At 37.8% G+C, this 18,214-nt stretch overlaps 1 protein-coding gene across 3 annotated transcripts in view; it reads right to left on the bottom strand.

Annotated features, from left to right (window-relative positions):
- Nucleotides 1-259: 259 nt before the first annotated feature.
- The window catches only part of ARHGAP21 (Rho GTPase activating protein 21), a 59,356-nt gene continuing 41,401 nt past the window's right edge, over nt 260-18,214 (bottom strand). For all 3 annotated transcript variants that reach the window (XM_062494282.1, XM_062494291.1, XM_062494272.1), the window contains 17 exons: nt 14,269-14,427; nt 14,015-14,117; nt 13,890-13,926; nt 13,277-13,402; nt 12,392-12,676; nt 11,250-11,314; nt 11,020-11,156; nt 9,325-9,467; nt 9,083-9,238; nt 8,897-8,975; nt 8,395-8,468; nt 8,219-8,308; nt 6,210-6,335; nt 5,976-6,017; nt 5,544-5,649; nt 3,760-3,791; nt 260-2,197 (listed from right to left, as the gene is read on the bottom strand). In XM_062494282.1, the coding sequence (XP_062350266.1) occupies nt 464-2,197; nt 3,760-3,791; nt 5,544-5,649; nt 5,976-6,017; nt 6,210-6,335; nt 8,219-8,308; nt 8,395-8,468; nt 8,897-8,975; nt 9,083-9,238; nt 9,325-9,467; nt 11,020-11,156; nt 11,250-11,314; nt 12,392-12,676; nt 13,277-13,402; nt 13,890-13,926; nt 14,015-14,117; nt 14,269-14,427 (3,494 nt within the window). In that variant the 3' untranslated portion in view covers nt 260-463. The remainder of the gene's footprint in view (nt 2,198-3,759; nt 3,792-5,543; nt 5,650-5,975; nt 6,018-6,209; nt 6,336-8,218; nt 8,309-8,394; nt 8,469-8,896; nt 8,976-9,082; nt 9,239-9,324; nt 9,468-11,019; nt 11,157-11,249; nt 11,315-12,391; nt 12,677-13,276; nt 13,403-13,889; nt 13,927-14,014; nt 14,118-14,268; nt 14,428-18,214) is intronic.

The following is an 18,214-nucleotide window of genomic DNA, read 5'->3' as shown; positions in this document are numbered from 1 at the left end:
TAATAAGTTTCTCTAATTTAGCAATATGGCACCCTAACAAACCAAATGAATTTATAATGAGGCACTTGTTAGTGACTAAACCAAAAGAACAATTTTCCTGCATACTAATGCTGGCCAACTCTCAGTCAGAAAACCATGTATACACTACACAGCATGTTGCATCAGATGCTTTGTTCAACATTTGTATGCAGCCATCAAATATACTTTTTCTTAAAATATATATATACTTTAACTTTAGTGTTCTTCTGGCTGTGGTAATGCACTGTGAAGACGTTCCACAGAGCACATTGATGAAACCAGCCCAAATGAAGGCTGCATAACAACAACAGTACAGGAAAAAAAACTATATATGTACACACACACACACACGCACACACACACACACACACACACACACACACAGAGTTACTGAGAAGTGTAACAGTAAGTTAATGAATTGCTGCGGTGGACGTATCTTCCCATTTCAAAGATACTGGTAAAATCGAGATCTAACCACTTGGGTCCCAGACAGTTTATGAGGATGGGCATCAACTGCTGGGCTGAAGTTGTTTTTGTTCATGTTCTGGTAATTTTCACCATTTACCTGGTCTGGTGGCTGAAATGGTCCCGAAGGTGGTGCTCTATTAATTAAAGTCAGGCTGCTGGAAGAGCTGCCTTCATCTGCCTGCATCTCTGCAGATGAGGGCAGTTCTACCTTTGATACCTCTGCTAAGTTAGAGTTCTCAAGTCTGGGCTTTCCAGTTTCACCCGTATTAAGGTCAGTTGTGCTAGTGCGTAAACGTTCTCGTGCGAGCCAGTCCGAGATGGAGAGGTCCTGGGCTGGACATTTTGGCTTCAACCGAGTCACAGCTGAAAGCTCGGATTCTCTCTCTCTACTTTGACTTGGTTCTTGAGCTTTCCAAGCATTCAAGACACTTATTTCAGCAAAATCCCTCTGGCCTCCAAGTGTGTGCCTTCGCCTGATATTCTTTCTCTTTGCAGTCTCTGCAGAGTTAGCTTTTTGATTCCCAACTCCAAACATGTCATCAGCAGATGATTTGAGTCGCAGTTTTAACCTATCTGTAATCTTAAGTCTCCATGTAGGTTCTTGTTTGTCAGCCTCACTTTTGAGAGATGAAGCTAAACTGCTGGTAGATCTTCCTTTTTTCATGATGTCAAACATTTTGGTCACAGTAGGCAAGTCCTTCTCACTCTTCGCATCCCCTGACCCCTCACTGTCTGTTTTGTGCCGTGCAGACTTTCTCCTGGAGAGTGTATCACATTCAATAAGTTTGTGTGAGCTAAAAAGTCTGCGACTCTCTAACTTGGGTGTGGAACTTCCCTCAGTACAACTTACTTCGCTTTCTTCAGAGTTCCTCCGACTGGTTTTTGCCACTTCTGGAACTTTCCCTTTGGACAGCCTTTCAGCAGCAGTGCTGGTAGCAAAGACAGGGAAGTCACTTTCACTGTCTGTCTCCATAGGGCGCCCTTCACTGATCAATTCACTTCTTTCATCATCAGCATCTTCCCCCTTGCTTTCTGTCACTGACTGCACCTCAGGGCTCAGCATACTGGCATCTAAACCAGTCAGATACATAGTAGATGAAGTAGTTGAGTAATCTGAGGTGATGGAGCTGACATCAGCTGCTAAAAACTCATTGTGTTTTATTTCAGGGCTGGCTACTTTTTTGCATGAGTATCTGTGCTGGGAAGCCTGGGAGGAAGTGCTTAGCATAGTGCCAGAATCCGACACTGTCTCCTCAACCTGGGAAGAAGATTGTGAAATAGGCATTTTTGGGCTATTCTTCTGCATGGTTTGCAGACAGTTGATATTTGATGATTTTGCACATTTTTCATGGTAAGGCAGTGAAGGTTCTTCTGTCAGGATACTTTCTTTCTTTAATGACTTCTTTTCATCCTTTACAACATTCACATCTTTTTTACTGCTGTTCTCTTTTTCCTTCAGGACAAACATCCTTTGTTTTCTCCCTATCTCTCTCTCTCTTTCATATTCCCCTTTAGTTGTGTTCTCTTTTGCTGTGTCACCACGAGATTGTTCTGCAAGCTCCTTCTTGAAAAACACATTATCCAACTCATCCTCTGAACTACTTGGTTGTGGTTTTTCTTTAGTTTTTTTCCGCTTGCGACTAGCTGCTGCAAAAATGGAGGACACAAGCAGTTCCTTGCTATACTGATCCTTTCCAGAACCCCAAGAACCCTGTTAAAGAAAAGGGAGAAGGCATAATTAAAGTCAAAAAGAAATATTCATTAGCCTGAAACAGTTTAAAAATGTATCCTGAGCTCCACAGTAGAAAGTGCATCTTTGTTCAGGTAACATTTACATGCTGTTTCTGTAGCTGAAATGACATTGCCCAAGAAGTCAATTCCCTTTCTGAGCATTCCACTTTTTATACGAGCCCCTTCAACTTAACAGGGACTAGTTTGTGCATACTACTATTTAGTTTTTGACTGACTAATAAAGCAGGCCCAATTACAGTAAGGAAACCTTTTCAAGACTGGCTTGCAACTGCTTCAAACCAAACCAAGACTGGTTTGCAGATGCTTCACAATCCCTCCTTTCAAGGTCTTACCTATTCAAAAAGGCTAAATGCTCAATTTTTCATTTCATCTTTCACCTTTCAGACTGAGTTTGCAAATGGTATCAATTAATTATTGCAAATAAACTGAATGTTATTCATAACTGGTTAAAGTGTAGAAAATTTAAAAATAAACTTCCTTAATTTAAAAGAATTTACCTTTAAAATAGCACAGAAACAATAAAATTACAAGCCAAATTATCCCATTTTATGAATTAAAAAACTATTTTCACTACTCAAACATTGCCAACTGGGCCCTTTAAAGTTATGCACCTTTCCTACTTAATGTTTCACTGCTACAGGTAATATGATGTGGTGTCCTGGAAACTGGGCTATTTTGAGGAAACAGTTGAGGCACCAAACATCCTCACAGAGCGGCTGTGTTGGCATCTCCACAATGAACCAGAAGGATGCTCTGAGTCCTACTCCCAGCTCCAAGAAGGGCATCAGTGCCACACCTGGAATGCAGGCCAGCACAGAGCTGTGCCATGACCACACACACTGAGGTCAGCTGTGTGCTGCCCTGTCAGCCTGTGCTACAGAAACCCAGCGTTACAACCATTGAACAACAGCCCAGGAGACAAAGATTCATCCACATGTCACATGTCAGGTTTTGTCATCCAACTGAGGACTGAACAAACACCCATGTTCCAGTCTTGTTCCCCTGCTTCATGAGGTATTCCTCCCAAGCACAGCAATACTGCTGAGGGAGATTCTGCAGAACAGCTTTAACCACAGCCTTGGCCTTCTTCTAAGAGGAAGAAGATTGCCACCTGAAGAACAGGCTGAATTTCTAAGTATACGTTTCCCAGGGAAATACAGAAACATAAATACTCTCTGTAGAGAGTCAGTACTATGCCAACAACAGAGAACATACTATTTATACATTTACCTCTACTAAATGAGATGCAAAAAGGAGGTAAATGCCCACAATTGTGAGAGCTTGGAACAAAGCTGTTGCCGTATGCAGCTGACTGATTTGGCAGATGCAGCTAACTGTACACAAGTACTTTTCCAATGTAACACTTCAAAACTAGGTTGTGAGAAAACAGTACTACCACTTACTCGAGAAATTCTACACAAGCAATGTAGTACACCTGCATATCAGTATCAGTGATTTAATAAAGGAAACATGTAACAGATTTCAGAAGCTTGTAACTATATGATATAAAAAATTATTTACCTTAGATTTTGCTGAGTCACTAGTAGCTGAATCTGTGGAAAAATTTAAAAAAATTCTGCTCAGTTCTGTGCAACTTTTTAATTGTTGCTACAGACAATGCTGGACTTATGAAAAAGACAAGCACAGAACAAGATGTGAAGCAAATTAAAACCAGAACAGTGAATAGTCAGAGCTCACAAAGATGCAAGCTGCACCACAGAAAGCCACCGCCATGAAAGGATGCTGTGAATTGTAGGCAGAACCAGCTCAATGATAGGAATGGCAAAGGAGCCCTGTTCTTCAAAATAAAAACCAGAAATACTAATGTTTATTCAATGCTCTAAGTATACAGCCCCTGCAAAACCGCAGCTGAGAGACCTTTTCAGGATGGCACCATGTACTTTCCTGAGATTCAGGATACACAAAGCAAAATTGGGTGTCTTTGTGCAGTTGGCTCCCTAAGTACAAATTATGGTTCTTGTAGTCATACTCTTTTTGTGAGATTTTAAAGAAATTAAGTCATATTTTCTGTGTAGATCCCCAATTATACATCTCTCTCCACCTCTTACTATATACAGGTAAAATTTTATTTTTGAATTGTCTAGATGTCAGCAGCTACCAGTTTTGTACTTTCCCACAACAAGCGCTTTTATGAAATGAGAAATGGACACCATAGTTTCACTGTCTTGCAAAACCCAAGATTATACAATTATAAAGGGGGTAGGAAGGGGCTAGCACAATGACTAAAAAACATGAACTTGGGACTTTCTCCCTGGGAAGAAAGAGCTGAGCCCCCTGCCACACCCCTTTTTGACACATGGCTAATGCTTTATGACTAGAAAGACTGGTAGACCATACCATGCTATTTCTCCTCAGGGTCTGCTTCAGAGATAACAAGAAACAGCAGAAAAACTTTTAAAAAGTAGCATTGATCTGTTTAAAATACTCTTAAAAAGAAAATTTACAGCACAGATCAACTTGGGGTTTTTTCCATTTACAAGAAACGGGGGTTTCTGCAGACAAGGCAGCTACAGTGTGGGCAACAGTCCTCCTTCTTCCTACAGTTCCAGCTGTCCATCAGTGACATCACAGAATCCACTAATGACATCACCGTGTGATAGACTCCTCCCACTTCGCCTGTTACAACATCAGTACAAAGTGACTGTTTCAGTAAGTGCTGAACAACCCTTTGAAAACTGAAACAAAAGCTAGAGACCAAGGGATAACATTCCTGGGATACAACATGCTGGGTTAGTGCAATAGTAGAGTGAAGGGAAGACGGAAACAAGTCACCAAAAAAGAGCCTGTAATGCTTATCCTTAGCCACAAAAGAGGATGGCATTTATAAACAAAAGGAAACCAGCTTTAGTACAAATATACTGCAACATACTTAAAGTGTCCATCACTTGACAAGAAAGCATAAGTCAATTTTTTGCATTCCCAATGTTGGGAAGGAGCAATATTAGAACACCACTGAAGATCAGTTTTCTGCCATCACAACAAACCACTTTATAGCAGCGTATCTGCTTGACCTCACGATGATGATTGCATGGATTACTGTGAATAAATAAAATACTACGTGCAAGCCTCATCTTTTAATGATTAAATTCCTGCTAGACAAAAAAGTCTTCCAAATTATATCATGCATGATTATCAACAATTCAAATCTTTAAGAAGTGTTAAATGATCTTTTGGAAAAAGAAAAACATTTTATTAGTAAAAGAAAATAGAAAGAGAGAGTTACACTGAGTTAACAGAGTAGATTTCTCTAGCCTATGGATTAACACTGTCCAGGCAAGAGTTACCTGATACGTCTCCAGGAGATACTCCCGTTCTTCCAATGTTGGTGAGTAAATGATCTATGTTTGGCACTGGCTGAGATTCTACAGTGTTTTCCTCCTGAACTGCTGTCTACAGTTAATAAACAAAGATCTCTTCATCATCGTTTCACAAATAGTTCATTATGATTCAACAGCATTTAGAAAACTGCATTATTCACCTGAAGAACACGAGGAAAGCGTGTCCTATTTTCCTTTATGTTTTAAAACAAATGCATGGCTTGCTTTTTAAAAAAAAAATAGAATTCATTACTACAAGGACTAGAAAGTTAAACAGGTGCTTCTGAAGAGCAAACCACACAGTGACATAGTAAAAAATATACAGGTGTTCTAGTGGTAGCAGAAGCAGATTCTAAACTAAGGCAGTTAAAACACAAGTATTTATGCCATAATACTTACAAGAGGTTCTTCAGCATCATCTTCTGTGAAAAACCAGTCATGCTAAAAGTTAAAATGAAAAAGGTGAAAACCCCACAGGAAATATAAAACCCAAATGTGGCACAATCAAACATAGATTTTACTAAATGTGAGCGTTTGATGGATAAATACCAGACCCAAACTGGCCCAATGAGAAAAAAGCTCGTGGATCTGTGTACAATCTTATTTTTTAAATAACAAAATGCATCCACTTACTTTTTGGATGAGTGTTTCTACAATTTTATATTGGTCTGGCATGTGCGTAACCATGTGTGTCATGTTATCATCAGATGTCCTCACAAGTGTTGGACCAAATACTATTGCCAGGTTTCTTGGTTCCATCTAAGAAATGAAATATTTCCACATCAAACATTTACAATGAGAAAGTACAGTAATATGGGCTAAGCATATTAATATAACACCATTAATATACATGAGAACCATTTAAAATAAGGACACGTGTTTTCTAAAAATGCATTACTGACTCAGGTAGGATTCACTACACCAAAAATATCTTATACGCAACTGCAATAAATACACCCAGCATTTCTGCACTTCAGAATTCCAGCCTTCCTTAACCTACTGCAAGCAAATGGCTCCACAGGCCCAGAAAATTCAAGAACCCAGACCTATTCTTTACATTTTCATGGGATCTTTTCATCTTTCCTTAAAGAAACACTGATGCTTAAAGAATTTTTTGTTTTGTATAAATGTATTGATAGCTCCCTGTTTCTTTTCCCTGAAAACATAAACACGACACACACACACAAATACTGACAAAGACCTCATTCAATTTGCACCAGCTTCAGAGGAAGTGGCAGAACAAACATCACAGACCCAAGATACCTACTTGTGAGACCATCTCCACATTATGTGATCAGATCACTACTTTAAAAGTGAATTAAGTATATGTCTGATGTTATACCTCTGACAAGTAATATCAAGAAGCAGCAGCAGAACTTACCTTCTATTTTTGCTTATTTCTTTAACTTAGAGTTCACTGTTCTGGTATAGAATAGACCAGTAATATACAGGAAGCAAAGGCTTTGTGCTTACCAGAAGCAAATTGCAAACGTGACACGAGCCCCTAATGCTCTCTTGAACTGTGTCTTTTGACAAGTCACACAATTGTAACAATACCTCATTCATCTAGCCTTATATATTCAACAATATTAACAGTAGTTAACATTTATGCAGCACATCAAAACTATAAAATTATAAAAAAGCTTCCTTTAGGCACTGCACTTAAAAATGACATTTACTATGACTTCCTTATAGTATCGTCTATAATTTCACCAAAGTTTATAATCTGTTAAATTTTTTTTAATGAACACACAAATACTTCTCTTTCATATTTAACTGGAAGGTATTATTTGCAGAAGCTACCATATTCACCTCAACTGGTCTTTTAAATAATTTAAGATAATTTAAATGATTTGGCAACAGGCTCTTCTATATACTATCAACTATATCAAAATTTTCCTGTACCCTGCACACTAGTAGCCAAGCCACCACGTTACCTGCCCTGAGGTAAACATCCATAAACACACCCTTATTATGGACAGCTTTGCACTCAGCTACCCCCTCCCTGAGAGCTGAAAAAGGGGACATTATTAGTAGCATTTACTGAAGGATTATAGCATGCACAGAAGCACTTAACACAAACTGCCCGTTTCCCAACAGTTGGAAATTACAAAAAAATTATACTTAGTGGTGGAAAAAGACCCCAGTAATGATGAACAACCACCATTTACATCATGAATTTTCTCTCTTAAAACCAGCCAAACAGAATCTACAGAGCAATCAATACTCAAGGAACTATAGCAAGTCTTAGTCTCTAAAATCTCTCAAGCATCCAGAAGCCAGGGTTCAAAGAAAGCTGATGTGACAACCTCTGTCAGCAGGTTTATTCACCTGTGCCCTGCCCAGGCACAGTCTTACTGGTATGTAGATTGGATTACAGGAAATTTACAGACTTGGGATAAATTTAGGATCCACAGAGTTGTTCCCAAAAGACTGACTACCAGTTTGAAAAAACTTAAGTCACACCAAACACAGGCATATTTTGCAGGAGTACTTAGCCTAATACAAAAATATTTTCCACATATCAACACTCCCTAATTTCATCTACAACAATAAATTATCACCTCAATTAGAAATGATCCTGCACAAATATAATACTTCATGAAACAAACCAAAATACTTTAAATGTTTCTTTCAAATACCTTGTTCTTTTCTGAGTTTTCTGCTACTGTCTTCAGATGTGCAGAAAGGAACTTCAGAGTCTCATAATGGTGTTCAGGTAAATCATGAATCTGAAACAACATTGAACATATTCAGAACACTGAATATTTAATGCTAGCTTTATAGGGTACCTACAATACAACTGATTTTAGTTTACCAGTCTCTTCAGTGTTTTCAGACGCTCAACAGGATCTTCTTTTCTATTGGCATCTATAAAATCTGCATATTTGTCTGTTAAAAAAGCAGAAATTATATTTGAGTTTTTACATCTATACATGTATGCACATGAACCCCCCCATCAGCCAGCCCCACTCCCCCTTGAACACTAGCAACATGCATAAAAGAATGACCTCTCAAAGTCATTAGCCCATTATATTGTAAGTGTATGTTTTGTATGACAGTAGGGAAAAAACCCTTCAGCTTTCATTGAATACTGCAACAGTGGAATTGGAATTTTTACTCTTTTAGCTGCATATTCATAATCCCTTAACATCAGAGAAATTATATTTTACACCTCTCATTCTTAAGACGATCACCATGACTCCCTACTCTTTATGAAAGACAACATTTATTGCAGAGTGGGGATGATTTTCCTGGATTTTCTCTCAAATTGTTCAACTGCAATTCCTAAAAAGAAAACTGTAATGAAAACAACCTACCATTGGTAAAGAGGGGCTCTGGGAGCTTTCGGAAGAAGGATTTCAGCAAACTGCTTATCACATTCAAGTCACGCCATTTCTATGTGTTTAAAAGAAAAGGTCAGACATGCTTTATATTTCTATGATCATAACACAACCAGAAGTTTTGGGGATTTTAGTATGAAATTAGTATGATCAAAGACTTACATCATCATGAACATCAATGTCAGTCATTCCTTTGTTGAGCTCTTCTTGCATACTTGAGATGGCAGCATTATTCCCAGGCACTCTGTAAATACCTGTGTACTCAAGACCTCTTTCTTCAACCAGTTTGCAGCATATATCAACAATCAATGGAATATACTGAAGAAAAAAAGAGTTGTATAGATAAATAATTGATTTAAAAAGTATTTTAAACTCACAGTGAAGGAAAAGCTCTACTCCCATACTTTGTTGGTATGTGCTGGAGGGCAGTCATCCAGTCTAACACCAAATGTTCCAACAGCAGAGGGCTTTTTTTCAAATGTCTTCCTCATAATGCTTGGAATGCCTTTTCTCCATGTCCCTTTGTCTTTTGGTGGGCTCGTCTCATCTTTTTGTTGTAAGAACAGTGGAAAAAAAAGAAAATAAAGAAGAAAAATAGGAACATTTATGCCACAAAACTGACCGTGAATACATGTAATAGACTTGCAAAGAGGAAGTGACACCTGCTGCACTTTTAGCTTTTACCAGCTTCGCTTTATGCAGCAACTCATTAAACATTAGTCTGTCTTAAACACAACTTCTGTTACTCTTCCGTGGTTCAAAAAATAAATTTGATCATACTCACACCCCAGACTTAGAAAAGCAAGTAGCTGGATGGTACTGTGGCATTTCATCATTCTAAGACTAGAAGTAGATAAACTACTAAATTTAAACTTGAAATTTATATAAACTAGTAAAATTAAAAAAAAAAAAATCAATCTATGTTTAGTAGCACAACACTAAGTCTCCATGGAATCACACTGCTGCACAAAAATACCCATCAAACTCTAGAGCCATGCTCACACTTATGCAGACTTACTCACTCTTTCAGAAATTATCAGATTTTAGTCATTCCTGAATAATTCCAAACATTACTCACTTAAAGTATTCTCTATCCAAAAAAAAAAAAAATCAGACTGGAAGTTCAGCTACTCTGTTTACCTCTCCTACAGAATTCTTGTAACAAATTGCAATTCCCATTTATCTTGCACTGCAAGTCATCTAACACAGTAAGTACTTCTTTCTAATTTCTGGAGATAGTCTTTCAGTAGATTTGAGATTTACCCAACATGTGCAATTTAGTTACACATGTAGCACTGCAGAAGCAAAGGGACATTTTTTGGCAACAAAATCCAGAATTCACTGATACTTAAATTCAAGAGTGAATCACTCCAAAGGGGTTGATCAAAAGTGGTTGCTTATCCAGTTGCCTGAATTTGTACACGTTTCTTAAACAGCAGTATGATGTGCAGTACCATGTGTTTACACACTATGTGAAAAAAAAAAGTTTTTTAAAAAAAGAAAAAGATAATAAAAAAAGCTTGTGACATTATTTGATGGAGTTCAGATTCAAGTTTGCAGTGCCAGCTCATCAGACTTTTTTAGAACTCAGGAGGTAATAAGTTTGCTCTGGAAAAAATAATGCAAGTTCACTCCTGTGTTTTAAAAATTAAAACAAACAAACAAACAAAAAAAACCCCTGTTCTATATTTTGGAAGCACTTTACTGGAAAAAATGTACCTTGTCACTTCTGAATCAGGTGGAGTCAAAAGTATGAATCACACACAAAATTATTTCCAAAACTTGGCAAAATTTTGCTCTCAAAAAGCTTAGCACCTATATTTACTACTGTTAGCCCTACACGGAGTTGTAGGGAAAAAAACAAACAAACAAAAAAAAAACCACTAAAGCCTTTTGAGAGGGGACTAAAATAAAAAGTTCCAGGATTTGAGAGGAAGTAGTTCCTAGAAATAAGACACTTAGAGCTGCAGCTTAAAACCCCTGGCTAATACTTGGTTTGCATCTGTAAATTCACGAATTCAAAAATACCTGAGAGGGGCACCTCAGTGGCCATACACTGGGGCAGAAGGGAACAAAAGAAACACACAAAACATACAGACCTTTAGTGAGAAGCTTCCTTTCTGTCTCATCCTTAGGAGAATGTGGACTCTGAGTCCTCTGTTCTGCTTTAGTTCCAAGTAGAGTCTGTCTGATACTCAGACTTTGGCGAGGTGTTTTGGGAGATGGCTCTGTTTTGCTGCTTGAAGAACTGAACAAAAGAGACTACTTCAGCTGGAAGAAGCTAAAGAAGAACTCTACAGAAACTACTGGCAACATATAATTCACCCACCTCATCATTGTACTGTACTCTTTAATCCTTCGACTAATTAGATCTCTACTGGTAACACCAGTATCCTATAAAATGAATTGAGAAAAGCGTTATAATCTTATAAAATAGGAAAAAAAATCCAATTAGAATATGATTAACTCTTCTAGTAACCAAATAAGCATAGAATTCAACAATTCAGTCCACTTTTAAAAAACCCAAACTCTCAACCAAACCAAACAGGCAGTTCCTGAGAACAGTAAAGACAAAACACTTTAAAACCAGAAGGAAAATAAAAGTAAATAATTACAAATCAAATACTGCTATTTACACTTTTTTTTTCAAAGCAGTATGATCTGATTAATGCCTCAAACTGAAAGTAAGTTTAAACAGAAAAAATGCAAGTAAACACATATTATTACTCTAAAAAATCCAATTCTATGTACACATAGTACTTAGAAAACTAACTGCTACTAGAAATACAGCTGAGGAAGACACTGCTCTTTTGTCTATCTGTGTAGTACTTTGGATAATTATTTAAAATCTGAGCAGATATGCATGACCACAGACATGAAAATATTCCTCTGTTGCTCATCACTGCAATGAAAACACATAATGGACAATATTGGGACAGATATTGACACCTTACATACCGTAGCAGATGTTTATCTTTGGCAATGAACATAAAGTGAATTCATAGAAACATCAGCTTTTAATCATAGAAATAGGCATCTTCAAAGTTTAATTTTTTAACTACTGAGAAACTCTCCACACTGTACTACTGCACACACAACTCTGCAATGCAAGTCTGAAGAGAGACCACACTGGTCCTAAACCTGCAATTGTCTTTGAAAAAAGGTTAGGTATTTTTGGCAGATCAGTTTACTGTAAAGTGTATCTTTAGTCAAATCAGCAACAGCATTAACTAATTTATTTCAAACTTCTATTTTCTGATTACGATTACATTGACTTTTTTTAAACTCTATTAATTTACTCAGTTACCTTTCCTTTCACCTCCTTCTCTTTTATGTTCCTGGACACATTTTGGTCAACTGGATTTATTAAAAATTAATTATTCCGTTCAAGTACTAATTGCAAGAAAACACAACGCATTTTTAATTAAAATGCAAAAATAACAACTTCTGCTTTATATATTACACAATCACCTCATCATTTAAGTTGCTGTTGTCTTGTATTGCTTTAATCCATGCTAACATATTATCTCTGTCCTCAGCTTGAAACAAATACTCGCGGTCTGATGTGGTGAGTCTAAATACATTCTTCCTCTTGGTTTCACAGTATGAGATGTCTATCAAACAAGCATTGATGCTTATAGGTTGTTCTTCCTCAGAGAGGGTCACTTGTTCCTTTTTATCCTTGTACAAATAAAGTGAATGACCTCGAAGAACAACATAGAGTTGCTTCCATGGCCGAATGCTGCCACCAACTCGCTGAAAAACAGCAACCAAGGAGTCAGTTTGCTTACTTGTTACGGTGCACATTTCTGGACTGCAAAACCCACTCCAGAAGTTTTACAAAGAAAGGCGACCCACCTGGCTAGCAGCAATACTACACAAAGTGGGATTCACTAATTGCTCTCCATTAGAGTAGTGAATTGCTGGATAACCTACCCTGCCAGAGCACCCACTGAGTGTGAGTTCACATGTGACAGCAGTAAGAAACAGAACGAGATAATTTTGGGTCTGGTATTTAGGGAACTCTTACCCATGCCTTGTGAACTGCCTTCAAGTCAGAATGGCATTTTCACACCACCTCAATTCCAGACACCCAATTTTCGTTAAGCCTTAGTCTGTATTTGTACAGACGGGTAATTTAAACTCAAGTTCGCAACATTCACAAAAAATACAGCTTTTTCATTATTAGGAAAGAGGAAAAAAATACAACTACACCTACCAAATGACTGATTCTTATTATTTAATTAGTCATAAGAAATTAATTTACTTCAACAGATGCTTTGAAACATAAAACAGTTTAGAAAGCAGTCTGTAGACAAAGCTGAGGAATTGACAGAAGTCAAACATGGCAGGTACCTTTCCTTTGTCTGTAAAAAGCTGACGAAAATGGAGCCATCCTTCTTTGGAGGCATCACCAAACACCTCTGAAGAAGAATCTTTTTGGGAACCAGAGTCTTCTGAAGATTTCTGGCTGTCTGGGACCTAGAGCAAACATCACAGAAAGAACCCCACAGTGTAGTTCTACAGATAATTGCCTATGGTTCCTATGTTCAAGATGTTTCTTGCTTTAAAAACATCCCCAGGACTATGGTCCCAGGAAAACATAATCCCTAAAGTTTACACACAACAAGAGTGACCTTACACATGCCAAAAATACTTTGAGAAACTTCACGAATCTTAGACTCTTAGTGAGTTTTCGCAAAAGGCCACCATATTTAATACACTTTGTTTACAGAGACTGAGGAAAATGAAAATCAAGGACCATGTGATGAGTCCAGGAAAAAAGAGAACCTGTTTACTTATATGATGCATACATCAGCAATTTGATCAGTAGCAATTCCAATAAACTTCCTGTCTGTTTAGCACATCACTTTATAAAACAGATCTGTGTAATTCAAACCATTTGTCACAGCAGTATGGATAATGTTTAGGAGTTGCTATATATATATATATGTATATATTTACCTACCTTAATCCCCTTTAAACTAGATACATGCTTAATGGATCTGTTGGAAGAAAAACAAATGTTAAAATGAGATTTTTGGCACTCAAAAAAGCAGATGTCCAAAATAACTAATTTTCCCACGAACTCACGATTTTCCCTCTTCTCTGTAGTCATCCAGTCCTTCATCATAAGATTTTGATCTCTCAGTTTTTGTGGCAGGCTGGCTATCCAGGACACCAGGCCGGATGGATTCTACAAAGGAATTGAAATTTTTGAATATGCAGGAACTTGAATTACATTTTCCCGATTTATTTCAAGCAATAAAGAGTTTACAATTTTCACTTCTGATCTCCAGAGTGTGAAAGGAAAAAAGTTGCAAGAGAAGAATGAAATCAACGCTCACCATGATCATGTGAAAGTTGTCGCCGAATTAAAGGGATTGGAGATGTAGGACTGGGAGGAACAGTTGCTATAGCTGGTGCTTGAGAAGCAGATGCAGAAATAACAGCAGAAGCAGGAATGTGTGCAATATCATGGTCAATACTAGGACTAGTCGGTTCATCTACAAAGGTAATATGCCATATATTAACATATTAAATGCATTAATCAAATGCTCAAACCAAATAGCTTTCTGAGCTTCTCATTACTGGGATACCAGGTATCTTAAACATGAAGTCATTCTAACAAACAAAAGGGTCCAATTAATTCACACTGTCAAAGGTACTCTTTCTTTCATGAAGAGAAGCCTGTTTAGTTTCATAGGGATGTTAATGTACATTAGAGATAAAGGCAAAAAATCATTGATTTTGCTGTGTGTAAAAGAAACAGGAATTATCTACTAATCTCTCAAAATTATTTGCAAGTAGAGAATTTTTGATTACATGCATAAGCAAAATCCACACTTATTACACCAGTAAGTTTGAACTCAAAAGACAGATATCTACAATAAAATAGTGGCAGACTATCAAAAGCCATTTGGTTTAAATCAGTGTTCAAATAAAACAGCCAAGTTACAAGCAAACAAAAAAAGCATTTTAAACAGCTATCTAACAATCAAAGAACCAATCACCCCTATCCTCTGAACATTCAAATAAAGAAGCAAATATTCAGACCTTTAAAAATTGGGACTACTACATACCAATCAGTTCTTCCACTAATTGTTCATAGAAACGACTGCATGCCATACATGCCCAGCACCTCTCAGTCTCAACAGCCACAAGGGTCATCATGAAAGATTCCAAAAGCTTTAGATATTCTAGTATTCAACATGTTTCTTAGAAGATGGAAGAAGCTAAAGGATACATTCTCCATCATTTTGAGAAAAGAGCCATAACACCTTCTAGAACACATTACCAGTACTAGAAAAATCATTCTACTTTATGCTCTCGTAGAGGAGGGGATGGAAAAGAAAAAAAAAATCAAGTCACGAGCAGGGGCTGAACTGTACTGCTGTAATGAATATGAATGTACTCTAGGTGCTAAGAATTGTAATATGCAGAGCTACTGAAAAGCCTATTGAAACCAATGAACACTCACAGACAGAGGTTTATTCTTCGCTTTGTACGAACACAACTGCGTGTGCTGCATTGTGCTGTCCCAACAGTCACTAACAGTTCTGTTAAGGCAGCACTTGTACCATCAAAATTTGGCAATGTACATTTAGAACAAGGCAATAAACAAAGTGCTAAGATGGTTTCGCAAAAACACACCTCTAAATTGCCTGGGGTGAAAAATGTAGTAACTTCTGAAGTTAAAAAAGAATATCTCAAAAAAATTCAGCTGCAAACTAGAAACATTAATAAAAAGGAAAAGCAAAAGCAAACCATGACACTACAATTAAAAAAATTCCATGTTTTACTTGCATCCAAAATGATAAACTAGAAGCATTTACAGGTAACTTCACTACAGCAACTAGAACACAGGAAAAAGCTCTGCTACACTTCCATTTCCAACCTACAACAGCTCATTTTCCTATTTTTTAAAATCTGCTGAGCTTCCCTGAAACTAATGTTGACTAAGGAATATAATCACTCACTGCACAATTGATTGATTTATAGCACACAGACTCAAAGTGCTCAGGTTTAAGTTATTTATGTTAACAGATGTATCTCAAATATCAGTCTCTATTCCCAAAAGTTATAAAAACACTAGCACTTGAACTAGATCTGAGCAAGCTCTGAACACAAACATGTTTGGCAACATGACAGCATTTCCCACAACACTTAAATCCAAGAATTCAGATGAGGAGGAAGAATTTGTCAGTCCATGAAAGCAACAATAATTATTCAAATCATTATTACTTCACAGTGGATCTAATTCCAAAATTAATCAAAATTAAAGTTGTTTTAGAAATATGCAAACTTTAGAGGACCTGCAAATGACACTTGTATAGGAGGAACATAACTGTTCAGTCCCTGAAGAGGCTCAAAGTCAGCTAATAGCAAGCTTTTATGTAATATAAAGTGATTATGGAGTAAATCACAGGAGTTCCTGCCTATTAATTTAATGTATTAGCAAGTGCCACTGCTGCTGTCCAGTAAGAAATAAAACCCAAAAATCTACATATGTTCCTTGCATTTTGCTCTTTCTTTCAAGTGCTTGCAATATTTGTTTATCTTTTCAGTTTCCTTCACTGACATATTCACACCCCAAAACTCCTCACACAGCCAGTGAACGGATACATTCAGCTCACCAATTAATGAAAATGACTGCGTCCAAAATGCAGTGAGGTGCACAGAACAAACAAGCCAGAAGAGAAAAACCACACAAAATAATTCTCTTTCTGTTTGCTACCTCAAATTACTGGTGTCTCTTTAAATATTTTTAACAAAAAGGTCAAAGACTCCATGGAAACTGTTATTCTGGGAGATACTGAAAAACACCTGGAGGACAATGCAGTCATTGGTCAGAGCCAGCACTGCTTCATGAGGGAAAGTTCTGCCTGTCAAACCTGATTTCCTTCTATGACAGGTTAACACGGGGAGCTGATCTAGGAAAGCCAGCAGATGTAACCATTTTGAACTTCAGCAAAGCTTTTGATACTGACTCTCACAGCATCCTTCAGAATAAAGCATCCAGCTCACAGCTGAATAACCCTGTTACAGATGGGTGAGCAACTGGATCATGGGTTGGGCACACAGGGTTACACACAGGTTCCCCCCAGTGAGTGGGGGAGACAACAGGCTGCTGACCTGTCACTAATGCACTTTCACAAGGATCCAGATGGGCTATCTTCACCCAGAGGGTTGCTGGGCACTGGAACAGCTGCCCAGGGAAGCAGTCACAGCACCAAGCCTGACCAAGTGCAGGAAGGGTTTGGACAATGCTCTTGGGCACATGGTGTGATTCTTAGAGCGTCCTGCACAAGGCCAGGAGTTAGACTCAATGATCCTGATGGATCCATATGATTCTGTGATTCCAGGACTACTTTATATTTTTCAACCACAATCTGTTTTGCATTATCATCTATGAAGTTACGCAAGAGACTGGCTATCAGAACCAACCCAGCACAGTGACACAGCATCTCTGGCCAAGGGCAGGATGCCACTTGTCACTTCTGTTTGCACATGAGAGTGCAACTGGTCAACAGCTGCAATTATTTTCAGGAAGAGTCCTTCAATGCAAAAACATCTACGGGGTAAGAAACTGAAAACCTGTAATAAATAGGCAACACAGCTCCAACCACAACTAACTGACCCTCTAACTAAGGCAGAGAAATTCATGTATCCAAGTATGCTTGCTTGCATTGCCATGCAGCTGGAGACTGGGGACTGACAAAGATAGGGAGCACCTACACACAATGTAGGCAAGGTGAAAAAACACCTGATACTGCAAAGACACAGACTTACACAGAATGGACTCAGAGGCAGAACCAGAGATTTCAGAACTGAGGATTTCATGGGTGAGAAAGCATGACAAACAGGACATACTATCCCCACTATGTGAATGAGTAACTAAGGAACAAGTATTAACCAATTTATCAGATACTGAAAAAAACAGACACAAAATCACTGACAAAGAAAGCACAGATACATATAACAACCCACTAAGCTGCTACAATACAATCTTACCATGATTAATCTAGCATTTCATGTTTGTTTATTCCACCTCCTGAGCAGTCCCTTAAACATTAAGGTTTGAAAGTAACAACCTGAACACAAAAGGGGGCACATTTGAGAACCTCAAATGTAATTTAAATGAATCACAGAATTATTCAGGTAGAAGCAAACCTCAGAAGGTCTCTTAGTCTCACATTCTCCACACGGCAAGGTTAATGCTGAATTCAGACTATGTTGGTACCCAACATGTGCCAAATGGAGGGGAAGATCTCCCTCAGTATCCCGGCTGTG

This window comes from Cinclus cinclus, chromosome 1, assembly GCF_963662255.1.
Source record: "Cinclus cinclus chromosome 1, bCinCin1.1, whole genome shotgun sequence".
In the NCBI taxonomy this organism is placed as follows: domain Eukaryota; kingdom Metazoa; phylum Chordata; class Aves; order Passeriformes; family Cinclidae; genus Cinclus; species Cinclus cinclus.
Note: the sequence above shows the minus strand (reverse complement) of the source record. Positions and strands in the feature narration are given on the sequence as shown.